We start from the raw sequence: 26803 nt of genomic DNA, 5'->3' as shown, positions 1-26803 counted from the left end.
TTTGTTATTGCTGCTTCAAGTAACCGCTCGAACATGCCCCGGTCTTGAAACCCTTGGCTTTCAACTGGTTCACCACTCGTTTGATTATTCGTCTGGATCAATCGACGGACATATATTATTGTAAGCAAGTCGCACTATTCCGGAAGCAGTTGCAATGTCAGCTACTCTTGAAATTCCATCGTTCCCAGGAATGTTTTTAACGATTCGTCCCACGTGCCATTTTAATGGAGGGAAATTGTCTTCTTTTATGATGACCATTGTATTGGGCTTGAAATCCTTTATATTGTTCCTCCACTTCGTCCGCGTCTGGAGCTCAGAGATATATTCTTTAGTCCAGCGAGTCCAAAAATGTTGTCCAATTTGTTCGACCCTCTGATAACGGTCAAGTTTATGTGTAGGCGTTTCCATCAAGTTTTCGCAGGCAACTACCTTTCCTATTTAAAATAAGCCCTGCGCCGGCATAGTCAACACCACAACGATAGAATGGAAAAGTAGGTGTGATTCTTTCACTAGATAAATTCCCCATAAGCGGAGTAAGTATTTGACCTCTCAGGCGCTTACATGTCACGCAATCGTGAACTACTTTTCTAGCAAGATTTCTGCCCGCAAGTGGCTACCAAGATTCGCAAATGTGAAATAGAAGCGCTTGGGGCGCAGCATGTAATAATGTGTTATGTGAATGTCGGAAAAGAAGCAGAGTAAAGTGGTGTTTGCTCGAAAGTAGCATTGGATGTTATTTATTATAATTAAACTCTGGAGAATATTCTAGTCTACCACCGACTAGTAGTATTTTATCATCATCAATAAATAAACTTAACTTACTTAATTGATGCTTACTCTTTAGTGCGTTATTGTTGACTATTGACTTGTACTCAACTGGAAAAGATTCTAGTTGAGACAGCCTAGTCAACAATTTGTCGGCTTCTTTCAGCTCATTGACGGTAAGAATACCCGTTCGCCTTTTTAGTTTATCGCGCGTATTATGTAAAAACCCTTAAAGCATATGCGATGGAACGTCTCAGCCGGGTGAATTGAGAAAACCGTTCAGTCAATAATACATCCTAACTCAAAGCTCGGTCTCTAACTGGCCGTAAGAGCAGTTATATTAGGGCCCTTTGTTTCAGGCAAATCATTTGACTGTTCCTCATGTGTGTGAAAAGGAGGCACGTTTCTACAGTCAAATTCGCTATCGTGAAGGAAGGCTGGCCCTTCCCACCACAACTTCGAAGATGAGAGCTCCCCTAAACTTCCGACTCCACGCGAAACGAGATCAGCTGGGTTTTCTTTCACGCTTACGTGACGCCAAGGATTTCGTTAAATCGTGAATTTCTATTGTTCTATTATGAACAAAAGTTTTTAATAATCTTGGCGCCATACGCAGCCAACCCAATACTATCGTGGAATCTGACCAAAACATTATATGATTAAAATTTAAGTGAAGCGAATTTATGATTTTATCATACAGTCGTGCATCCACTAGGGCCCCTAGAAGTTCTAAGCGTGGAATACTGATGGTTTTCAGGGGCGCGACCATGCCTTTAGAACATATTAAGCGTACTGTAACCTTATTATCATTAGCGTTTACAGTGGGAATGTAAATGCACGCGCCGTACGCTGTTTGCGAGGCATCGGTAAATGTGTGCATCTCTGTATATGTAATATTACTACTCAAAACACAGCGAGGTACTCGAATTGTTTTTAATAACGGCAGAGACGTAAGAAACCGGTTCCATTGGTGTGCGATAACGCTCGGTACGGTGTCGTCCCACTCTAATTTCAATAACCACAGCTGCTGTAATAACATTTTTGCTGTTAAAATAAATGGACTTAAAATATCTAACGGGTCGAAAATTTGTGATGCGTGTGAAAAAATTATGCGCTTAGTGATAGGTAGGTTACTATCAAATTCAAAGTCTGTATTAAAACAAAATTCATCGCTGCCATTAAGCCAACCGATTCCTAAAGTTTTGTGACTGCTATTATCGCTAAGCGTTAGTGGTTTACAAGTGTGCGGCGATGCACTCGCAGGTGTTGTTATCGTAGGTCCGGATGACTCATCGCGCATAAAATTGAATGTCCATTTATGAAGAGGGAAACAGCCCGATTGTAGTGTCGTGGTTATTTCTTCGCATAATTTAATTAAATGTAGCTTATCGTCGGAGCCCGTGATCATGTCGTCAACATAAAAATCTTCGTTTATTATTCTACGAACTTCGGTGTTCGTAGAATCGATTGCTTTAAGCAACGAACACTTAAAAAAGGCGGCGACGCGATACCATAGGTAACCGTATTTAAGCGATAAATATTAAGCGGCTGCGTGGGTTCGTTTCGCCAGAGAATCAACTGGAGATCGCTCTGCTCATTATCTACTAGGCATTGTCGATACATTTTCTCGATGTCTGCACATGCAACATATTTATGACATCTGAAGCGTAAAAGGATTGAAATTAAATATCCCTGAATAGGCGGACCTACTAGCTGTATGTCATTATAGCTAAGACCTGTGCTGGTAACGGCGCTGGCGTCGAACACAACCCGAAGACGTGTCGTATCTCTATCGCGAAGTACGCCTCTTTGCGATAAGAAATAGTGCGAAGTGCCGTAGGTTACAGTGCGCGTCATATGACCTAAGCTTTCGTATTCGTGTAAGAAGTCAGCGTATCATTTTTTATAAGCGGACTCGCGTTGTAACCGCTTTTCTAATAATAAGAAGAGTCGTTTAGCCTGGGTAAATGATTCACCTAATACTTCGGGTGGTGCCTTTAACGGTATCTTTACAATGAAACGCCCCGCTATTGCGTAGTACGAGAGAACAAATCTTCGCAAGCACGTTCAGCATCTGTGCGTGTATCCCGATTCCTAGGCAGCTCTTCAACTTCCCAGAATTGGCTTAGTTGTGTATCTATCGATTGCGAAAAATTACAATGAATAAAACTATCATTTAGCGTATTTAATAGGATAGGCCCGGATATTATCCAGCCTAAATGCGTATTTTGTAATTATGGTCCGTTAGGTAACCTTATATTACCTTTGTTTGATAATTCCCAAAATTTATCTGCGCCTATCAAAATATCAATTTTTCGAATCAAGAAAATGCGGGTCGGCCTGCTTTATATTATGTGGAATACAAAACTTAGCACGTTCATAATGTACAGCGGGCAACGTAGAAGAAATCTGTGGTAATACGAAACATTGAAGTTTAGTTGTGTGAGGATTAATTCGCGATTTTATAACAATATCGCATGATTTTTAACATTGCGTTACTGAATTACTTACACCCCTAATTTCGTGAACGGAATGTAATGCATTAACCCCTAATAATTTGCAAAAAGACGCGCTTATAAAACTTCGTTCACTACCATTATCAAGCAAAGCATTCGCACGTATATAAACATTTTGTCGACTTCGTACTTCGATTAACGCAGTGGACAATAAAACCGGTCGCAAAGAATGTTGTGTGCTTCTATTAGATAAGTGTGCATCATTTGTATTGCTACTTGAATCCGCAGGGTACGCGGAGGGAATCGATGCAACCACAGGGCCTGCGTACGAGTGTAGACTTAGTTGCTGGATTACGAATGACGAGTGAAGAGTTATGGAACTGGTAGCTATGTTCTTTGAGTCGTTTTGAGGCGCTTGCGGACAAATAATCGAGTTGTGCTTCTTTGTACAAAATCTACACCCTCCATATTTACATAAATCGATTGTGTGGTTAGCATAACGAAAACAATTTTCACACAGGTTGTTATCGCGAGTAAGTTTTAGTTTAGATTCTAAATTCGAGTTAATGAACTTTTTACAAGCGTATAGTTGGTGGTCAAGATTGCACATAATACATTTTTTGCTCGCGTAGTGACGGTGATCGTGCGGTTTACTGGTAGAAACATTGCATTTGTGTGATGTTGTTATTGTTTTTATGTTATTTTTTGTTTCTTTTGTGAACTTAATATTTTGTGTAGTGTTATGTGAACCTTGCAATGTTTCTAGTATGTCCGCTCGATTTTTGAGAAAGCTTATTAATTGATCAACTTTTATTTTGAATTATTATTTAATGAAACGACTTTAAATTGCTCCCACTCCCGTTCAGTGATTCTATCTAGCTTTGAGACAACGATAAATATAATTAACGTATCCCAGATATCGACAGGCTCACCAAGAATCTTTAGAGAGCGTAGATTTTTTAATATAATATCTATGAGAGTGCGGATTGATGCAGGTGACTCCCTGCTTAACTAATAATTTACTATTATTATATCGATTAAGTAGAAGGTCCCATGCGATCGAATAATTATCGGAAGTAAATTCTGGAATCCATGCAGAGATGCCTAATTGACTGTCGGTATGTCCAGGTGGTGAAGTGTTTGTACGAAGCCGCAACCATGACCGTCCAAGTACAAGATCAGAGCACAAGACCAATCCTATTGCATCGCGGGGTAAGACAGGGAGATGTAATATCACCAAAACTCTTTACCAATGCATTGGAGGACGTCTTCAAGACGCTCGATTGGAACGGACGCGGCATTAATATAAATGGCCAACACATTACACATCTGCGATTTGCCGACGACATTGTCATCATGGCGGAGACTCTGCAGGATTTGGAAGAGATGCTAAACAGCCTGAGCGATTCTTCAAGACAAGTAGGTCTCGGGATGAACATTGAAAAGACCAAAATTATGGCAAGCCGTCATGTATCCCCGAGACCAGTGGTCGTCAATGGCTCTCCACTTGAAGTTGTGCAGGAATATATCTACCTGGGCCAAACTATACAACTTGGCCGGCACAACTTTGAGAAGGAGGCTAAAAGAAGAATACGTTTGGGCTGGGCGGCATTCGGGAGGTTACGTCATATTTTTGAATCGTCGATCCCACAGTCGCTTAAGACCAGGGTCTTCAATCAGTGCGTCCTACCTGTAATGATTTACGGTGCCGAAACGTGGACACTTACCGTAGGACTGGTCCACAAATTTAGGGTCGCTCAGCGAGCAATGGAACGTGCGATGCTTGGGATTTCTCTGGCAGATAGAATCCGAAATGAGAACATTCGCCAGAGAACTAAAGTCACCGACATCGCGCTTAGAATTAGCTCGCTGAAGTGGAAGTGGGCTGGTCATGTCTCCAGGCGCATTGGTGGCCGATGGAGCCGACACGTGTTGGAGTGGAGTCCACGCTTAGGCAAACATAGTGTAGGACGCCCTGTGACAAGATGGGCCGACGATTTAAAAAAGGTGGCAGGTTCGGGATGGATGCGGACTGCCCAAGATCGGGATGGTTGGCGATCTACGGGGGAGGCTTTCGTCCAGCAGTGGACGGCAATTTTTTTTTAATTATTATTGATTTCTTTTGAATCGTGTACCAGCGACAGAAACGTATCTCTAAATTCCAGCCAGTGCTCGTATGCCCCGTTAGAAGAAGGTAATGTTATTGTAGGTAATTTTACTGCTCGTAATTGACTATTACCGCATGATTTAGAACAAATAGTGACCTCACCATTACTACCACTGCTATTCAATAGAAACTCAGCTTGAGAGAGGGAGAGGGCGCGTCGATCGAAGGTTGAAATTTATTGCATTCCAGAGAAAAAAAAAATGAAAATCTAATGGAAATTTTAACGAATGTCTGTACAGGTTTTGAACTCAATGCTTCCAACGATATTGATTTTAGGACGAGAGTTGCACCCAATAAAAGCGAGATTCATCGAATCAAACCTATTATAATCTGCTTTTTTCACGCTGGAGAAAGGATGATTTCTTAACGTTAGCAAGAAAATCCAAAATAAAATTAAATAATATTGGCTTTGAGGGAAATTCCAATATATATTTCAATGATCACCTCACTCGAAAAAATAAAATACTTCTACAAAACAAAAAAATAAATTGCCAAAGAAAATTTTTTCGATATGTTTGGGTTAAGAATTGTACAATAATGGCTCGGCGCTCCGATAACAGTCCTGTGCTTCATATTATTAACAAAGCTGATTTAAAAAAAAAATGTTTAGGAACAATCGTTCTTTCTTTAAATCTCTTTATTAAATTGCGTAACATATGGCTTGCTTTCTTTTATCGAATACTATAATGATGATTTTGCTTATTTGTTGAATTTTAAAAAAAATGTAGGTTTTATTCCAATATTTAATGGATGATTTATTATGCAAAAGCCGAGATGGCCCTGTGGTAAGAACGCGTGAATCTTAACCGATGATCGTGGGTTCAAACCCGGGCAAGCACCACTGAATTTTCATGTGCTTAATTTGTGATTATAATTTATCTCGTGCTTAACGGTGAAGGAAAACATCGTGAGGAAACCTGCATGTGTCTAATTTCACTGAAATTCTGCCACATGTGAATTCTACCAACCCGCATTGGAGCAGCGTGGAGGAATAAGCTCCAAACCTTCTCCTCAAAAAGAGGAGAGGAGGCCTATAGCCCAGCAGTGGGACATTCACAGGCTGTTACGGTTATTATGCAATTTCATTTATTTTTTCTATAACAATGACTAATGAAGTCTCTATTTATTACTAAAACGTTCGGGGCTTACGTTCTAAATCCAATCTCTTTTATCGCAATGTGCTTGTGGGTGAATATGACGTCGTATGTTTGACGGAAACTTGGCTGTTTGATGGAATCTTTAGCGAAGAATTGTTTGATTCTAGATACAGTGTCTATAGGTGTGACAGAAGTTACGAGATTTTAAACAATAGTCTAGGTGGTGGCGTGTTAATAGCCGTACACCATCGACTTTTACTGGTGGTAGGGCTTTGTGCAAGCTCGTCTGGGTAGGTATCACCCACTCATCAGATATTCTACCGTAAAACAGCAATACTTGATAATGTTGTGTTTCGGTTTGAAGGGTGAGTGAGCCAGTGTAACTACAGGCACAAGGGACATAAAATCTTAGTTCCCAAGGTTGGTGGCGCATTGGCTATAAGCGATGGTTGATATTTCTTACAACGCCAGTGTCTAAGGGCGTTTGGTGACCACTTACCATCAGGTGGCCCATATGCTCGTACACCTGCCTATCGTATCCATAATGCGTCGACTCTGTTATGAATATGCTTGATTTTGATTTGAATAATGATTCGGTTTTTTCTCTTTACAGCTTTTTAAATTTTAATGATTTTAATAAATACAATTGCATCCCTAATGTTAAATTCTGTTATGTATTTTGATTTAATTATTTGTGAATACTTAATTGGTATATGATGTTTTCTTAATGTGATAAATATTTTTGTACATGTCATAACTGTTTGTCTTCTTAAGATTAAATAAATAAACTAAATGCTACGATTTAAAAAGCTTAGCTTAGAAAGATTTAGCAAAGCTACCATCAAATAATTATAAAGTCAAAAATATAAATATTTTAAGAAATAATGGGTACTCACATAAACAATCTTCTAGCTTAGCGTTAAGCTCGAACTTACAAATGATTTAATAAGCGTCGGAATAGCAATTGGACGCGTCCGACTCGGCGGGAATCTAAAACGCTAATGAGTATCATAATCGACGATACGCCAAAGACGCCGATACTGCCAAGTGGAAGTGACGTAAAAAGGAAGGAAATAAGTCAAAATGACAAGCGGGAAATCAAGTGCCTATCTCATTTAATAAAGCTTCGAATAAGGGACAGTCAAATTAATATGTATTACAATCAGATTGAAATAAATAATTATATTTTTTATTTGGCTCAAACAATAAGTAAATTAAAATACAAACCGATTTGATTGAAGACAGTTCTGTTTATTTATAAAAAAAAATATGATATATATATCTTTTCTAAATATATTATTGAGCGGCTGTGACTATATACAGTAACAGCCTTATGTCCCACTGCTGGGCTAAGGCCTCCTCTCCCTTTTGAGGAGAAGGTTCGGAACTTATTCCACCACGCTGCTCCATGCAGGTTTCCTCACGATGTTTTCCTTCACCGTCAAGCACGAGATGAATTATAATCACAAATTAAGCACATGAAAATTCAGTGGTGCTTGCACCCACTTGCCCGGGCTCGAACCCACGATCGTCATTAGGCCATCTCGGATTTAGACTATATATTTCAATGTAAATCATAAATAGTTAAATAAAAACGACATATAGTGAGTTTTATTATATTTTTAAAACCTCTAAGTCACACGTCGTCTTCTACTGAGTAATTCATCCAAACTACAGTTGACGGAGTTTCTCGTTTCGACGTCCTTTTTCTCCAATTCCTTTATAATTTGACGTATAATTAATTCGATCGTTTTTTGGACATCGTTCCGCTTGTTATCTCTCCAATCTTCCATCCTCTTTATTACATCTTTCCATTCGTTTTTATTTTCAACAGTACCCATGTTCTTATTTAAAAAGTCTATTATACTGTGAAGGGTGACTGTTCTATTTATTGCTTCCAACTCGGATATATGCGAGACGGTGAAGGGTAGGTTCTTATACGCTATAGCGCTTCTTAAAATTAAAAACATTGATCTTGTCACAAAAGGATCCCATGATTCCATATTCGTCATCAATTTTCTCAGTTTATATTGCGTTTCATTTTGAATAATATTAGTTAAATCGTTCGTTTTTATAACTTCCGTTAATGCATCGCTTGCCTGTTTCATTTTACGATTGTCAGTTAATAATATTATATCTAGGATTTTAATTATGAAATCGCTGTATTCTTTATCGCTGCGACATATCGATAATTTCGAACAGGCGTGCTTGTTTTCAATGTTTTTTTCTTTTTCAAGTTCGTTTTTAAATATGTTAACGATGCCCGAAATTCTAGCTGCGCTCGCATCTTTATCTTCTGATAAATAATTGACGATTCTCTTCAATATGTAATTGTTTACATCTATTGTATGTAAGATAACATTTTGATTTGCTAATTTAGTTTTTAATTTATGCTCTTCGGTTTCTTTAACGAAATCACTGAACTTTTCGATGTAACTCTCTCTTAAAGCTTTGAGTTTTCGTTTGATTTTCGCGTCGTCTGTATTTTTTTTCATCTTATCGAATATATCGAGGGATTGATTGAATATGTGGACTGTGAAATCTTTAATTTTAGCATTATCTTTAATTTTACGTTCGTTTATTTTACTTTTGATTCTCAGAAGGCTATCACTTATATTTCCATGTGTTTGTTTACCAAATTTAACTTCATCGCGTGTGAGTTTATCAGATTTATTTTTAATACCAATTTCAGCTTTACCATTACTGTCATTGACAACATCATCTATCATATGTGTGTTATGTGATCCCATAAATTGCTTAGTATATTCATGAGGAGCGGTATCGTCGCTATCTCTTTCATTATTGCTTTCGTCATATATAACTTCACGTTTCTCATTGTCTACATCATTAAAGATATGTTCTTGTAAAGCTGATTGTCTTATCATATGGCTATGAACCGCGTCGTTATTAGATTCAGCTGATCCGACCAAAGAATGATCTGCATTTAAATTTATACCGTGACTTTGTTTTTTATCTGTCCTAATTACGTTTCGATTATTTGGATTTGATTTTTCGTTTTCATTCATATCATTATTGATAGCTGTTAAATTGTAAACGTAATCCCATTTCGGACCGAGATCTATGAGACCTTCCAATTTTAAGCCCAAACATAAGACTTGAAGTGGCAGCCCTGCAACATATCAGGATAGTTACATTCAATTTGAACTACTCAGATGCAATTTTTTAATAGCGGAACATATTGGATGCGAGAGGAACGAATCCTACGTTTTTACAGATTAAAATATTTTTTTTATTAATATTGTTTTTTTTTTTAAATTATATTTAAATGTATCATAATATTAAGTCGATAGATACTGGCACTAAAATAATTCTTAACAATTTCTTACAACCAACTATGGGATCTAAAATGGTAACCTCTTGGGTCTGTCATAGACCACACACCCTCTTATAACTCAGCATCATTTGCTTGCTCTTATACCGTTTACGAGCAATCGGCGTAGTGAGGAAGGCGCAAAAGTTTGCAAATGACGGCCCGACCTGTAGCTTGAAGCCAGGACCTCGATATTTAGCCGTTAGACCAACGAGAAAGTCGAAGATTAAAAGAATATATACACACATAAATGTGCGCGGTACCTACACGACCTAACATACAACACGAGCGCTTAAAGTGAATTAAAAAAAAAAAAAAAAACTTACACAATATAACAACAATTCGATAAGTGTGACGGCGCATTTTTTTGCAATAATTCATACATTTTATGTTTTATTTCGTTTTTATTTGCAATATTTTATATATTATTATAATGCTAGTAACTATAAAATGATAATGTTTGTTTGGCGTCAGCGTAAGATTAGTTATTGTAAGTGCGTTAATGCGTGGGTATTTCAACCACAAGGGTACATGAGCAAACATATTTACACGTCAATTCTCGCGAGTACCTTAGCACTCAAAGCATTGTTTAGTATCAACATAAATGAGTTCCTCTCCTCTTACAACTTGAGTTCCTTCAAACGAGGCGTGAAGAGGCATTTAGCGGACCGGGATGGCGGGGGTGGCTAGTGCAGAACATTCTTTCCGACTTTACTAGCTGTCGTCGCGTTTGGACTCCACTACCACTTTCTATCAGGTGGAGTGGAGTCATTTGCTTTCCCGGTTATATATGTAGCAGTACGCATAGCAACAAGAATACGCACGCCACGCATGCCTCATTATATGACGTCATCGTTTGAAACAATGAATAGCTCTGAAAAGAACGGTTTATTTAAAACAAGAAGCAGCATGCAATGACGTAGTGTGACGTAATGTCAAGCTCTTAAAATAGCTTTTTTTAAATTCATATAATAATCTTCGCTTCAATTGGCTCACTTCTTCAACGAAAACAACTCAACTTGCTGACTTCTTGAAACACGTCTTCACTCCACGCGCCGCTCGAACTGACTGAACGCGACGCCGCGGTAAAACGAGTATTTGTAGAATCAGCCGCGCATCGATAGTGGGGAATTAGGCGCGGGAGTAAGATGCAAAACAGGTTTTTACGCGCCAATCATAATCCCTACTTTTAATGTAGACGCGCGCATTTGTTATTATTTTTACATTTTTAGAACTTATATTTTTCTTGTATTCCTATTGGTTAATTTTTACTCCACTTTTTGTATATATACTCGTACCGTTTTTCAATAAATCATTCCACGATATTCCACCGTTACTACTGTTCTGTAATACAAGAAGAAGTTTTATTTTACTGCTACAACGTCCACCTTCTAAATACATATATATAAAAAAAATGTTAAAAGAAACGAACTAAATTAAAAGATTGAGGCTTGTGTAAAGATTCTTTATTGAACATATTTATACATATAAATGTTATTCAACATCACCGTATAATATTTTATTGAGGGCAACACCATAAGGCGATAAAGTATGTTTTCTCCAGCTTGATTTTAGACGGTTAGCAGGTACTCCAACTATTCCTTCCATACATTAAAGTTTAACAAATTTAAATAAATATCTTGGATTGTCATAATGTGTCTCCGCGATCTAGGGTTTGTGTATAGCTGTGGATAGGTCGCGCCAAGTCCTGTTGGATTGGGCCGCATAGGGCACCCGGTACAAATCCTTGATGTGATAAGCACTTAGCACGGTAGCGGTTTTGGAAGGAGATGGTCTCTTTCTGAGAAAACGCTACGTCGCGAAGCGAGAGCGTGAGAGTAGTGTCACCGCTGACGCATTCCGCTGAAGAAGACCAATGAGAAGCCATTGGCATAAAAAAACTGGTTTATAGTAGCATTCTTCCAAGATGGTAATTTAGTACTTCAAACCATAGACAATTTACTACTATTTAATGATTTGACATATTTCTTCTAACACTAATGTGTAAGCAATGTGTTTGTTTATTTTCATTTTGCAGAGGTTACAATAGTGTTTGTTATCGAAGTGTTAATAACGACCAACGTATTAACCCAATAAACAAATGTATTTCTTAGTATATAACGTCTGTTCCTAAAAAATTAATAAAATAAATGTCGAGTTTTTTATGCCTGTGATCTGCAGTGGAATATATTAAAAACAAGTTTCCGCCCGTGACTTCGTCCTTCGTGTGTGAGACTTCCTGGCGTATCCTGACAACGTATATGCAAAATTTCATGATAATTGGTTAAGACGTAAAAGCGTAACAAACAGACTCACTTTTGCATTTATAATATTAGTAAGGATGAGTTAAAAATGGTACCTGTAAATAAACAAAGAAATATTTATGTATCAGACAGTATAATAAAAGTTTTCAAAGATTTTTTTTTTATATAAAATAGGACGGCGGACGAGCATTTGGGCCACCTGATGGTAAGTGGTCACCAAACGCCCTTAGACATTGGCATTGTAAGAAATGTCAACCATCGCTTACATAGCCAATGCGCCACCAACCGTAATTACACTGGCTCACTCACCCTTCAAACCGGAACACAACAATATCAAGTACTGCTGTTTTGCAGTAGAATATCGGATGAGTAGTACCTAGCCAGACGAGCTTGCACAAAGCCCTACCACCAGTAGAAATAAAGTCAATGAAACACCCGCTTGCCCTTTTTAGAATCAAAGTTTTGCAATCGTAATTGACACATTCTAATTATTAATTATTATTCTGATTACATTTTGCCCAAGTTTATGTCAAGGTGTTGATAACTGATCAGGTTACCAGTGGAGTCAGTTACAAAAGTACTTTTAAGCGTGGTTCATATATCTGTCTTAAAATGGAATAAAATCATAATTAGGAAGATGTAATTTAAAATATATAATTATTATAATTTTTGTACTAAAATAACCTTTTACACGATTATAATAACATCAAGCAATCAATCAATCAACAGCCAATCGTTGTCCACTGCTGAACATAGGCCTCTCCCAAGGTGCGCCAAAGCTCCCTGTCCTCCGCCTTCCGCATCCAGTTGGTGCCCGCCACCTTCTTAAAGACATCGGTCCACCTATGATATATAATAACATGTGCGAAAAAATTATGATTATATTATGTAAACTTTTTTTTTATAAGCAAATCAATTTGGGCGCTCTCGTATAATTCTTGCTCCGTCAGTTTTGACTGTGACGTCACATCGCCGGTTCGTTATAGCGGGCGACTCTTTTGCGATACCCGCGTTGATTATTTTGTATTTATTTTATCCTTCTTTGTGATTTGACGCCCCACATATTTGTTCTTTTACTTATAATAATATTAGAACGATTATTAATATATTATTTTGTGCTAAAATAAGAGCAGTATTTTCACGTAGACTAACAAATAATCTACCGCAAGGCGATCTTATGATTGCGGATTCTTTTACAAATTACTCGAAATATATTAGTGACTTTATTATTATTGTTTATTTTAATATTTTTTTAATGCAGTTGATCATAACTGTGATTGGCTATAAGTCCGTATGTACTCTTCATGTAGAGATACTAGTGCTTTCCGCTGTCGATAGAAGATAATATTGATATAGAATATGATACACATTTCCTATACTTTAATTTTACATACACAATTCGAGGCGCGATAGTTACGATACAGAGCCTCGGCATATTATCGTAAATTTGCTTGTGATGAAAATGCAAATAAAACTAACAATCTCGAATGTCAAGCATGTAAACATACTATGTCATTGGTAGCGATGTGAGGAGCTTACTTTTAATGAAATAATCTGTTACTGGAAGAAACCTTTTTTATGAAAAAGGGAGGCAAACAAGGCTAGGCTTTCCTGCTGGAAAGTGATTACCACTGTCCAAGGACAGCAACACCGGAGTGCTTGCAGGCGCGTTGTCGGCCTTAAAGGAATGCGTAGGATTAGACTTTTCTTGAAGGTTCTATATCATAACGGTTTGGAAAAGTCGGGTAATATGGTTCGCAGAAATGGCAGGAAACGCTTTAAAACTAGCGCTGTAGTAGTGGATTTCCAGACATTGAGATGATATGGATGGAATTAAGAATATAGACGCGATTGGTGGTCAAATTCAGCGCATGGGATTAATATAAACAGTTGCTCAGAGCATTCTCCTTAAAAGAAGAAGATGCGATAGAAGAAGCAGAGTGATAACATCTCTCCCGCCCAGAGATGAGAGCAGTACTCCATATGGGGCTGAGTTTTCGCCTTGTAGAATTTTAGGCAAGGAGCTGACGTGAAGTATTGACTTACCTTCCAATAGACCGTGGAACCTAACGTCCTGATACTGGATTTGGTAGCGAAGTCATTTAGAAGTCATCGCCGTCAAAAGGTGTCATTTTAGAAGTCATCGCGCTAACTTGTGTCGTATTGGGGTTGAGTTTGGTTGGCACCAGGAAGTTCGCCGTCTCTATGCCGGTGTTGCGCGATCAATGGCCCTCTACGGGGCACCCGTTTGGTCTCACAGGCTATCGGGCGTCCGCCGCTGCAGGACATGCATAGTGTGGGGATATCGCACGATATCCTACGCGGTGGCAACCGTCCTAGCGCGCTTTCCGCCCTTGGATATTCTGGCGGATATAGATGCGAGGGTCTACCAACAGACCCGCATCCTCCGCCAGAACAGTGAAAGCGCGCCCATTTCGAGTGCGCTCGAGGCGTTGAAGCGGCAAGAACACCGAAGGTCTCTTGCGACGTGGCGCAACAGTCTCTGTGAAGAACGGTACGCACGCAAACGCGTTGTTGGAGCGATCCTGCCAGTCTTCGAAGCCTGAATGAGACTAAAGCGACGAGTCACCTTCCGACTTACGCAGGTAATGACCGGTCACGGTTGTTTTGGAGAATACCTGTGTAAGATCGGACGCGAATCGACGGCAATGTGTCACCACTATGGCGAGAACCGGGACTCCGCTCAGCATACGTTGGAGGTGTGCCCCGCGTGGAGTTCGGAGAGGGAGATTCTGGTCCGTGAAGTCGGACAAGACCTGTTCCTGTGAGCAATCGTGTCAGCGGTTCTTCGCAGGGAATCCGCGTGGAGCGCCTCCTTTTGTGTGACTGTCATGGTCCAGAAGGAGACGGCGGAGCGGGAACGGGAAAGGGCCGATCCTGCTCGGCATAGACGACGACGGCGTCGTCTCGTCCCTCCCATAGCACAGACGCCCGGGGCTTAAAAGATAGGGCGTAACCCTGGGGCCGTGGATGCGTGACGTGGGGGCCTCGCGCTGCCGTACGCACTAGCGAGGAGTGCGGGGGGGCGAGATTGATGAGAGCTCCGCCGAGACACGAGTAGAGCAAAGCACGGTAGAAGCCGAGGATGCGTTATATCAACACGATCCCGCAGCCTCTCTGAAGTGCTAAGGACGGCCATTGCAGTGGTTTTAGTGGGTAAGAATCCCACATAACCCGGTTCCACCCCATAGGACCCGGATATCTTTCTGAAGGTTTCCACTGCGAGAAAAAAAAAAGTGTGGTTGGCCCCAATCTCAGGCTTTGTTTAATAAAAACTTGTTATTTCAGACACAAGTTTATACTCATCGACGTGTTCCCGACAAATATTAGCGCGGTCGGTATATAAGGCATCTACAGTGCTGTCGTCTGCCAGCATTGAATAATGCTAATTTGCACATGTCATTAAAATACAGAAGAAGCAGTGTAGGTGGCAGCTTTACGTTTAATTATATATTGTAACATGCCGATTCAAAAGTCCCCTTATAAGCCTATTTAAATGACATTTGTATCATACGTATAACGTACATATTAGACTACGTATTTGACTTTCAAAGAAACATGATATGGTAAAAATCAATTTCAATGGGTCATTAATGATTTATTCAACTTATATCATTCCCGATACGGCGTTGTTCACAAATCATCTTCAAGATTACCAATAAACCTAAGATTAACTTTGAAATGCATTTTTCATCGATACAAACTCTTATGACAACACTATTGGTATTCAACGTATCAAGGCCGTAATTACGAACATTCTGAAATTCTGAATTATGTTTATATTAAACGAATACCAATAACTAGCCTGTAAAATTAAATGTTTGATCCTAAAACTAAAACCTTATACGGCCTCCTCTCCCTTTTGAGGTTGAAGAAGGTTTGGAGCTTATTCCACCACGCTTCTCCAATGCGGAAACCTTATAAATACGTCAAATTTTACTACTGAGGTACTCATATTAAAATGCTCATCACGAAAATATCTACTTGTTTTTGTTGATAATATATATAGAAAAAGTATTTTTCTGAGTTCTATTTGGTAAATTATATGCTATGATACTGTATAATAAATATATGAAAGTTTTTTTTATACTTACCGACATATAAATCAAATCAAGAATAACGCGAAAATTTAGGCAAAATTGTATGGGCAAGCGAGCGACGTTGGGCGATGTGACGTCGTGCATCGATCGCTCGCTCCAGAAAAGAATTTAAGAACTCGTAACTTTAAAATTTGTAATCATAAAAAAAAATTCGCCAGTATTTTTTATATTTTTAATATGATTTTTTGAGATCATAAAAAAATAAGCTTATCTTCCTAATTGTGATGTGTTATGTTCGTTTATTTTCATACATTTATTTTACACTCATACTCGACAAATTACAATGAAATATACATTTTTATCAAATCTATATGGTGTTAATAAAATGTAACTAAATTATAAACGGTAAAATACATAAGTAAATAGGTAATTAAAATAAATAGGTACTTGTTATTCAGAACTGAATATAATCTATAAATGCTGTCATGTGTACTTATGTTTAATCTGTGCTATGTTTATATGCTGCACTTTGCTTGTCCTATTCTCATATTGTTGCGATTTGTAAAGGATTCGTTAATATTTGTATTTAAAAAGTGTAAGCGAAAAATTTATACTGTGTAAAAGTTTTATAAACCATCAAGTCGAGAATACAACGGTCAACAGTTCGCTAGCTGGGCAAGTATATATTTGAAATTTCACACTAGCGTCGATATAATTCTAAACTTCTATTAATTTTTGTAACCTATAAATTATAATTTTTAGCGCCGATATATTTTGTGACTATAATTTATTAAATTTAATAAGTAATAGTGCTCTAATGATATGTTTGGTATACGTTAGCGTCAATATAACTCTTAAAACGTAATAAAATGACAATTTTGATTCATATATATACGTCATTTTTTTTCATGTTTCGTCAAAAATTTTCAGTATTGGGCAAAGATTTTAATGGTGAAAAAGTATATAAAATTATCGCTAATTTCTGCTTCAAAAAAGATTTTTGATAAATAAATCTCTTATATTATATCTTGAGTCGTATAAAAGAGGGTATTTTATTTGTCACAATAATTTAAAATTTTATGACGTACAAAAAAAAAGAGGTAAAAATCTATAGGTCATTCAGATTCACAAATGTATTGTAATGTTTTTAAAGACAGAAAGTCTAACATGTTGCAGAAATATTTTTTTCAATTCAAAATATTTTAAAGCAATGTTTACAAAACATTTTGCAATGCAGGGTGGTTATGACGTCATTCAAAAATATTTCACGTTGTGTAATACGAACACAATTCATATAAGAATTTAATCACCTTTTACATAAATTATATCTTATAATTTTAATGTATTTATGTATACAATTATTTTTTTTCTAATTAGAAACGCTATTATCTGAATATAAACAAGCAAAGGAGCCAACTTTCACTTCCATCCATAAACATTTGCACTATAAGAAGTTAAAAATAGTCGAACCTCAGGTGTTAGTATACTGTAACATTGGTTCCGTCATACTTCAAACTGAAAGATAACAAAACAAATAAATAATATTTCATGGTAGAATAATTAGTAAATGGTCAATTCGGAGTCAATATCTGATCCCAAACGAAGCAGACCTTGTAATATGTAAACCATACAACTGATATAATACATTTCCTTTGTAAATACATACTTATATAGATAATTACACCCAGACTCAGGACAAACAGACATGTTCATGCACATAAATGTCTGTCCTGGGTGGGAATCGAATCTACAACCTTCGGCGTGAAAGGCAAGAGTATCTATTAACCAAGTTGACTGGCCCTTTCAAATCAGATTTCATAATGTTTTCGCAAAACAGTTCTTGATTAATATATCTTTGTTTATAATACAAAACATTCCACCTATTTACTTATATCCACTTTAATTTTACGTCCAAATTTCCACAACTTCACCGACATTCATAATGTTTTTTCGCATATCCATTATAAATATCATAGATAATTCAAGATCTCCAACATTATGTCATGACAATTTATGTCAAAGTTGTTTATTTACCTTAACTCCTTCCATTGGTATCAAGTATATATATATATATATTAAAATAGCAAAATAGATATATTAAATACATAAATGAGATAAATATGATAGCTTAATAGTCTATGATTCATATGCAGTTTGTTATTATGAAACCGTTTTGAAATTTAATCATTTTTGTTTCTATGATATTGGTAGGAGAAACTGACGAGTGTGCCTGATGGTAAGTGGTAACAACTGCCATTGAAATTGCGTTCATAAATGCTTAACCTGATTCTGATGAAACTTTTGTGTGAAAAATAAAACCTAGAAGTTTCATTATTTTTGTGACCTTTGATATGAATATTTTAGAGACACCTCTATTCTATCTATGCAAAGCCAGAACTTATACAGTGATTTATTTATAAGTAAACATAACAGCCCGAAAATGTCTCAATGCTGGGTTTAGGTCACCTCTCTTATTTGATGAGAAGGTTTTTAGGGCTCACTCCACCACGCTGCACCGACGCGGTATGGTACATGTGGTAGATTTTCGTCGCCGATGTTATCCTTCACCGCCGAGTATGGGATGAAATATCAATATAAATTAAGCAAATGAAAATTCACTGGTGATTTCCAGTTTGACCTTAGAATCATTGGTTTATATTCTCATCTTCTAACCACTGGCTCTTATAATAAAAAAAAAAGTAAAACATTTTTTTTTCTCCGTTTCAGATACATCATGGTGTTCTAAATTCAAGCAGTCATTTTTTTTTTAATTTAAAGTATAAGGATAACGTCCCCACATCATGTTTCAGAAGCAAACTTTCGGTGCAACGAACACAGGATTCGGTGAGTTTTTAATCTACTTTATTACCATCATTTATATATCGCTCTTGTAAGAACTACAATAGGAAGTTTAATGACTTGGAAATGAGTTCTTGTACGCTAAATACATAAAAAAAAAGTTTGTGTGCATTTGTCAATTTAGTCATTTTTTTTTTTATTATTATATATATATATTTTATTGTTTTGCTGTGTGCTAGCTGTTTGAATCTTGATAATTGTTATTTATAATTTACTAAATTGCTTGTTTACTGCCATTCATGAATTAGTTTTAAGTGGAAACTTGATTGGTGTGTGAACGAGTTAATTGTTGTATCATTATACAACAATATGCGATGTTTACTGTATGTTTCCCAATTATAATTAAAAAAAAAAAACATTATTATAAGGCTGTAGACCATGGTCTTGGATCCAAATCCCAGATCAGGCTGATGAAAAAGATATTGAATATTTTGAAGTAAGTAAATTATTAATAGCAACCTGGAGTTTGAAATCTCTTGGCTGTGCTTCTGATATCTGACCGCTCGTATTGGTGTCCCATTGGATTATGGAGCAGTTTCACGTCAAATTGTTGATTTTAATGATTTACTTTTTTTTTGCAGGATCATTCAACGCAGGTGCCAGTACGTCTTCACCGTTCAGTGGCTTTAAACCCACAGCTGGTACCAGCGCGTTTGGGGCACCGCCCGCGTTTGGGGCGAACGCTGCCCCCCAACCTGCTACTGGAGGAGGTAAATATTAAAAACGCCAATAGCAAATAATAGTGCGATGTAAAAGTCGCAGGTTCGATACTGAATGATATGTGCTTATAATTCATCTTGTGCTTGGCGGTGAAGAAAAACATCGCGAGGATACCAACCTGCATGTTTCTAATTGTGTATCCACCCACCAGCATTGGAGCTGTTTGGTAGAGTAAGTTCCGAACCTTCTCCAAAATGAAATTAGGCCTTTTTATTCCTCGCTGGAAAAACGCGTTTAGTGGGAAATGTGGAGTAGTGCTGGAATACCCGCTAAAAACCAGCGATACCCACTCCGTCTTGGGGACGTTATGGGGTCGCCTGCGCATACTACCGTGACGCCCCGACGGTTGGCTCGCCTCTGCGGGCCTTCAATTCCAATGGGTACAGAGACCCCTAGCCCCAGCGACACTTACGGCGGGGGGAGAAGGTGCGCATAGCACCGGCGCCTTCTTCTTTATCAAAGCTGGTCAGCGGAAACCACTATTCTCGAGCTTCCGCTCGGCGGGCTGCTACTGCTATCTGTTATTTTTGCAGAAGTAGATAAAGGAGAGAAGGCCTGAGCCTACAGGGACATACACGAGTTGTCACTTTATTTTTATTCTAGGTCTCTTTGGTTCCACCACCCCTTCGAGCAGCCTGTTCGGTGGGAACGCAACCACGTCTAGCTTCGGTACCACCAGCGGGTTCGGCTTCGGTCCCAGCACGTCAACCGGTGCTGGTCTCTTCAGCAACACAACCAGCGGTGTCGGCGGCGGACTGTTCGGTAATAACCAGAACAATGCCGCCTTCGGAGCAAAGCCAGCGGGTTTGTGGAACTATTTTCAATTTTATTTATTTCAGCTATTAGTATATGTGGGGCAAGATGAAAACGTTTATGAGCTGATATGTATCAATAATGTTAGAACCGATGCCAAAAAAAGGATCCTCAATCAACTACAGGCACAAGGGTCATAACATCTAAGTATTGGCGATGTAAGGAACCACTTGCCATCAGCCCATTTGTTTAAATAACCTATCTGGTTACAGCCGGTGTGGTACCTACCCAGACGAGCTTGCTCAAAGCCCTACCACCAGTGAATACCATAACGAATATTATAGATTATTCAAGACCTCGACCAATGATAGCGCGTGGTTGGAATAGGCTATATGTTATTATATTATAATTTGTATCCAGGTTTTGGCTTTAGCAACACAGCGAACACCAATACAACAGGCCTGTTCGGTTCGGCTCCGTCCACGTCTACCGGTCTGTTCGGGCAGCAGAACACCGCCATCGGTGGTGGTGGCCTGTTCGGGAATACAAGTGGTAAGATTGTTTAAGACTCGACTGACTCGTTGCCCGTTAAAAGTTCCATTGAAATTAATATGGAATTAGATCAGACAAATTGTGTATCACTCTTGAGATGACTATTAGAGGCTATAAATAATAACAAAACAAGATATTCCAAGTTTTAAACTGAACGTTTTCTTTGTTACACAATAATACACATATTTTATATAACGAGGCACGCCATTTAGAAAAAAAAACCATTTGTAACTAGAAATAAAACACGACCTCTAGTATTTGAAAATAGAACTATATCTTAATCGTTAACAGGCAAACGTAGTCTTGTATACAGCAAAGAACTATATTTTTTATTTAAATATAAAATTTAATTCAATAATAAATGACATTGACAACCTCCGCACCTGAGATTAAGCTTATATAGTCCCCGTGAGGGTTCTAAGTGCTTTGGCTTGGGGCAGTTTGAAATATGGTGTAGGCTTATGTATGTGTAGTCTAAGGGCGCGTTGGCTACTGTGATCCTGTACTCATTGTCATGTAAGACATGCATAGCTCGCTTGAGTCTAACTGCGTCCCACGGTCCCGTGAGGGAGATTTTTACCCTTGACCGTGTCTATTAAAATGTTCTCAGATATTTATATTTGTTGTGTTAAATGTTCTAAGATATTTATATTTTATTCATTTTATATCATTCAAGTGATAATTTTATAATAATTTAATTGTTAATGTCATTTCTATGTTTATTGTATTTGCTATAAATATTTTGATTTTTAAAATAATTATTATTTTTTTGTTAACTCGAAATCTTGATATATTTTGCAATACCATAATTTAGGAGACACTTGATTTGTATAACGTCACATTTATAGACTCAATTGTATTTATTAGTGTACTTCTTGTTTGTTGATATTATAATAAATAAATAAATTATAAGCTTGCTCTTTGTATGTAGATTTTTATTTTATTTGGACAAGGCAATTTCGTATGATACAAAAGAGTATTTTATTTACTGTACATAAATAAATTTAATAAAAAAAAAGTTTACAAACATTTTTAATTGTTTCAGGTGGGTTTGGACAGCAGCAGGCAACGGGGACAGCTCACGTGAAGTATAACCCTATGGTGGGGACTGATGTGGTGGTCAAGAGCGGTACCTCCCAGAATGTCAATATAAAACACCATTGCATCACCTGTATGAAGGTTCGTGTTTATATATAACTAGATAATAGAAAAAGAAGCTTGGAACGGTGAGTGAGCCGGTGTAATTACAGGCACATGGGACATAAATTGTTACCCTTGGTACTCAATAAATAATTTTTTTTTTATATTTCCATTATTCGGCTGCACAATATAATAGACACCCGTCTCATATTCACAACTTGACGTCTGACAACTGACAACCCATAAGACGTCAATAACCTTGTGTGGTGTTGCCATTCTAATAAAATAAGTGACGTCGTATACCCGCTTTATATATAACGTGTTATGTTATTATTTTCAGGAATATGAAGGGAAGTCCCTTGAGGAGCTACGTCTGGAGGATTATATGGCTGGCAGAAAGGGGGGCGGCGGCACGAGTGGTGGTGTATTCGGTGGATTCCAGCAGACGGAAAACAAACCTCTGTTCGGTGGTCCATGTACGTTTGACTCTATAATAATAATAATATAATAATATCCTGGGACATTTTTCACACACGGCCATCTGATCCCAAATTAAGCTTGTACAAAGCTTGTGCTATGGAAACCAGACAATTGATATACTACATATACTACTTTTCTTAATACATACTTATATAGATAATTACACCCAGACTCAGGACAAACAGACATGTTCATGCACACAAATGTCTGTCCTGGGTGGGAATCGAACCCACAACCTTCGGCGTGAAAGGCAAGTATCTACAAACCACGCCAACCGGCTCGTCATATATATAATTTAACCAAACTATATAATTTAAAACTAAATTATACACTTTTAGATACATACCTGGACCAGTTCGGCTCTAATAATTACACAGTGATAAAAATGCCTTTGTTTATATAATTAAAATTTTAAATGAATCATTAGAGCCTTTTCCAAGATACATAACATATATATATATATGTTATGTATATAATAATATATATATATGTTATGAAATTCATATATATATAATTTCATATTTCATTGTCCCGGCCCTAGTCTCCTTTCGCGATTATTATCTCACTATTTTATTTATTTATTAGATATTCTACCGCAAAACAACAGTACTTAGTATTGTTATGTTTCGGTTTGAAGGTTGAGTGAGCCGGTGTAATTACAGGCACAAGATGTTATCATCTCAGTTTCCAATTTCTTACAATGCCAATGTCTATGGGTGTTGGTGACCCCTTAACATCAGGTTGCCCATATGCTCGTCTGCCTACCTATAAAATAAAATAAAAAACTCTGAGAATATAATACTGAAAAATAAGTAATAAATTGTTCACCGTAGCCAAAATTTGGTTAAATTTCTTTTTGAAAATAGGTATACTGACCTACCTATCCTAATGGGTATACTTGATAATGATTGAACACCACAGCCTGTTGTGCTCTAAGACATATTAATGAACAATAATATCGGCAATGCGCCACCAACCTTGGGAACTTTACTGGTGGTAGGGCTTTGTGCAAGCTCGTCTGGGTAGGTACCACCCACTCATCAGATATTCTACCGCAAAACAGCAATACTTGATATTGTTGTGTTCCGGTTTGAAGGGTGAGTGAGCCAGTGTAATTACAGGCACAAGGGACATAAAATCTTAGTTCCCAAGGTTGGTGGCGCATTTGATATGTAAGCGATGGTTGACATTTCTTACAATGCCAATGTCTAAGAGCGTTGGTGACCACTTACCATCAGGTGGCCCATATGCTCGTCCGCCTTCCTTTTCTATAAAAAAAAAAAAAAACTAAGATGTTATGTCCCTTCTGTCCGTAGTTGCTGTTTCACTCACCCTTCACACCATAATACAACAATATTAAATATTCCGGTTTGGCCGTAGAATATATATAGAGCTGGTGGGTAGTACCACGATAAAATCTTTAACAATTCATTAAATTTTTCAGCGTTCGGTCAACCGGCGACTACGAGCGCTCCGAGCTTATTCGGTACCGGCATAGGTTCGACTCCCGCTTTCGGACAGACAAGTGAGTTATTGTTTTTATTATAACACAACAAGGAAATAGGTTTTTTAAAGAGATAAATCAAAACAACTATACAACAATAAAGTAAACTCATATCGACACGTATAATTTAGACACAAAAATAGAACAAAGGAATCAAAACTGAGCAACTGAAATATTATTTATGAGATATCAGCCACAATCGAGAGTCCAAGAAGTGTCGTAACGCCAACCTAGCTGGATGATGAGCTTGGCAGGGCCAGTTTACACCACGATTATTATCACGTGATCAAGTCGAGCCGCTAGGCCACGCCCCTTAGGAAGACATTCCTAACAGTATAATATATTCCAATAGAAGGAGAAAAAATAAGCAATCTTATAATAAGTAAGTAATTACATAGTAAGTAATTACAGGCACAAGGGACATAAAATCTTAGTTCCCAAGGTTGGTGGCGCATTGGCTATAAGCGATGGTTGACATTTCTTACAATGCCAATGTCTAAGGGCGTTTGGTGACCACTTACCATCAGGTGGCCCATATGCTCGTCCACCTTCCTATTCTATATAAAAAAAAAAAAATTACATATTCCATGCGATTCGCTAATACCTCTGCTGTATTACGCACTACAAACAGTTCGCGATTAATACATCTCTATATATAACACAACACTATTACACTTAGCTACTTATATACACTTTAATTATGCTTCCAAAATTCCTATAACTTCGCCATCGTTCAAAATGGCATTTTTTCGCGAATCCATAATACCATAGATCTCGACCAATGATTTCATATCTGCTGTAGCGTAATAATGTGTGTTTTTTTAGCTTTTTTAACTTATTTATATATCCGAGATGGCCCAGTGGTTAGAACGCGTGAATCTTAACCGATGATCGTGGGTTCACGCCCGGGCAAGCACCACAGAATTTTCAAGTGCTTAATTTGTGTTTATAATTCATCTCGTGCTTGACGGTGAAGGAAAACTGCATGTGTCTAATTTCATTGAAATTCTGCCACATGTGTATTCCACCAACCCGCATTGGAGCAGCGTGGTGGAATAAGCTCCATACCTTCTTCTCAAAAAGGGAGAGGAGGCCTTAGCCCAGCAGTGGGACATTAACAGGCTGTTACTGTACTGTACTATAACTTATTAATTGTTTGTTTGTATATTTATTCCAGATACATTCTCGTTCGGAAACGCCGCTCAACCGAACACAAATACAACTGGTCTATTCGGTGCTAATAAGCCAGCGTTTGGAGCTCCATCGACGGGTAATAAAGTTTTTTTTTTGTTGACCGTACTGTTTTTTTTTTTAAATTCAAATTTATATTAATGTATTATCTAAAAACTATCGCCGGTTTGAAAAGGTAACACACAAATGTACGATAGATTCTGCGAAAGAAAATTACTTGAATATTTATCGTGAAGGGACTGATAGACATTTGATTTTTGGTTATATTTTGCAACACCTATAAATAAGAAGTCACTTGGTTTATATAACTCTATGATTAATGGCTCATTTGTATTTATGAGTATATCCCTTGTTGGTTTTGATATTTTAATTAATAAATAAATTAAATAACAAGATCAGGTCTCAGATTGTAGATATATTTGTCTGTCTCGTTGGTCTAGTGGTTAGATATAAGGCCGGAGGTCCTGGGTTCAATTACCAGGTCGGGCCAATAAAAAAGTTATTGGGTGCTTCTGTCAGAAAATTCTCAGTAGAAGCCCCGGGCTTGGAAGTTGGAAGTGTATTACACTCCCGTGCCTCGGAAAGCGCGTAAAGCCATTGGTCCTGTGCCTGAACTCTTTCCGGTCGTGTCGGATTGCCGTCCCATCGGGTTATGAGAGTTAGGGAATCGAGAGTGCACCTGTGTGTGTTTGCGCACACACTTGTGCACTATAATATCTCCTGGGCGTTTGGCTAATCTCTCTTGAGATTGGCCGCCGTGGCCGAAATCGGACTGGAGGACCTTATATTTGTGTATTGCAACTCTACATGTTCAAAACACATACAATTTATTTTTTTATTGTAAAGATTTGGTCATCCGTTAGATTAGTTTATCGATTGATCGTATACGTTTTAAATAAAGCCCTGTAAAATAAATAATTCAACCGATATTAAACATCATTAAAATGGTAATCTTTTTTAAATATAATTAACTTGATATTTAAAAAAAATAAACAATATTATAGCATCATAGCTCTATGGTTTACACACCTAGGCTAACTGGAGGGGTAAATATGAATATTAATCGTTCCTTATAAACAAATCTTGTGCTTGACGGTGAAAGAAAACATCGTGAGGAAACCTGCATGTGTCTGATTTCATTGAAATTATGCCACATGTGTATTCTACCAACCCGTATTGGAGCAGCGTGGTGGAATAAGCTCCAAACCTTCTCCTTAAACGAGAGAAGAGGCCTTAGCCCAGCAGTGGGACATTAAAAGGCTGTTACTGTATAAACAAAACTATTAATCTTAACGAAAATGACATATTTTTATGTATTTATAAAGTACATTAAAAGCTAATATTGTATTAAATATTGTCATAGGTACGGGACTGTTCGGAGCGACTACGACACAGGCGCCGGCCTTCGGCACGAATACGTCTACGTTCGGCTTCGGGAGTAACACGCAGAATCAGGTTTTTGA

At 37.7% G+C, this 26803-nt stretch overlaps 3 protein-coding genes across 6 annotated transcripts in view; 1 reads left to right on the top strand and 2 right to left on the bottom strand.

The window, feature by feature from the left end:
* Positions 1 to 26: 26 nt before the first annotated feature.
* Positions 27 to 2089, bottom strand: LOC126780058 (uncharacterized). Its single transcript, XM_050504315.1, has 2 exons — positions 1394 to 2089; positions 27 to 429 (listed from the first exon to the last, which is right to left on the bottom strand). Exons 1-2 carry the CDS (start codon positions 2063 to 2065, stop codon positions 85 to 87), a joined length of 1017 nt encoding a protein of 338 aa, XP_050360272.1. The 5' UTR covers positions 2066 to 2089; the 3' UTR covers positions 27 to 84.
* A 5998-nt stretch (positions 2090 to 8087) lies between these two features.
* LOC126779969 (uncharacterized) lies at positions 8088 to 10182 on the bottom strand. Of its 2 annotated transcripts, none has more exons than XM_050504196.1 (2): positions 10143 to 10182; positions 8088 to 9615 (listed from the first exon to the last, which is right to left on the bottom strand). In XM_050504196.1, the coding sequence occupies exons 1-2, from the start codon at positions 10177 to 10179 to the stop codon at positions 8117 to 8119; spliced, it is 1536 nt and encodes a 511-aa protein (XP_050360153.1). In that variant the 5' UTR covers positions 10180 to 10182; the 3' UTR covers positions 8088 to 8116. The 2 variants fall into 2 exon arrangements, with proteins under 2 accessions (XP_050360153.1, XP_050360154.1); XM_050504197.1 differs by lacking the exon at positions 10143 to 10182 and adding an exon at positions 9925 to 10075.
* Positions 10183 to 16690: 6508 nt separating this feature from the next.
* The window catches only part of LOC126779877 (nuclear pore complex protein Nup98-Nup96), a 47908-nt gene continuing 37795 nt past the window's right edge, over positions 16691 to 26803 (top strand). For 2 of the 3 annotated variants that reach the window (XM_050504006.1, XM_050504008.1), the window contains exons 1-10: positions 16691 to 16816; positions 18869 to 18985; positions 19582 to 19710; positions 20324 to 20524; positions 20894 to 21025; positions 22071 to 22204; positions 22506 to 22641; positions 24090 to 24170; positions 25327 to 25419; positions 26704 to 26795. In XM_050504006.1, the coding sequence (XP_050359963.1) occupies positions 18943 to 18985; positions 19582 to 19710; positions 20324 to 20524; positions 20894 to 21025; positions 22071 to 22204; positions 22506 to 22641; positions 24090 to 24170; positions 25327 to 25419; positions 26704 to 26795 (1041 nt within the window). In that variant the 5' untranslated portion in view covers positions 16691 to 16816; positions 18869 to 18942. Of the gene's footprint in view, positions 16817 to 18296; positions 18378 to 18868; positions 18986 to 19581; positions 19711 to 20323; positions 20525 to 20893; positions 21026 to 22070; positions 22205 to 22505; positions 22642 to 24089; positions 24171 to 25326; positions 25420 to 26703; positions 26796 to 26803 lie in introns of those variants that run through there. The other variant, XM_050504007.1, reaches the window with a different exon arrangement.

Source organism: Nymphalis io, chromosome 30, assembly GCF_905147045.1.
Source record: "Nymphalis io chromosome 30, ilAglIoxx1.1, whole genome shotgun sequence".
Taxonomy (NCBI): domain Eukaryota; kingdom Metazoa; phylum Arthropoda; class Insecta; order Lepidoptera; family Nymphalidae; genus Nymphalis; species Nymphalis io.
This window is presented reverse-complemented; position numbering and strand designations above follow the sequence as displayed.

Coding starts and splice junctions, on each gene's coding strand:
- LOC126779969 (XM_050504196.1), bottom strand. CDS start 10,179: ATGCGCCGTCACACTTATCGAATTGTTGTTATATTGT. Junction 9,616..10,142: donor TCGAATTGTTGTTATATTGT/GTAAGTTTTTTT, acceptor GATATGTTGCAG/GGCTGCCACTTCAAGTCTTA.
- LOC126780058 (XM_050504315.1), bottom strand. CDS start 2,065: ATGCGCGATGAGTCATCCGGACCTACGATAACAACACCTGCGAGTGCA. Junction 430..1,393: donor TTTGGTCAGATTCCACGATA/GTATTGGGTTGG, acceptor TAAATAGGAAAG/GTAGTTGCCTGCGAAAACTT.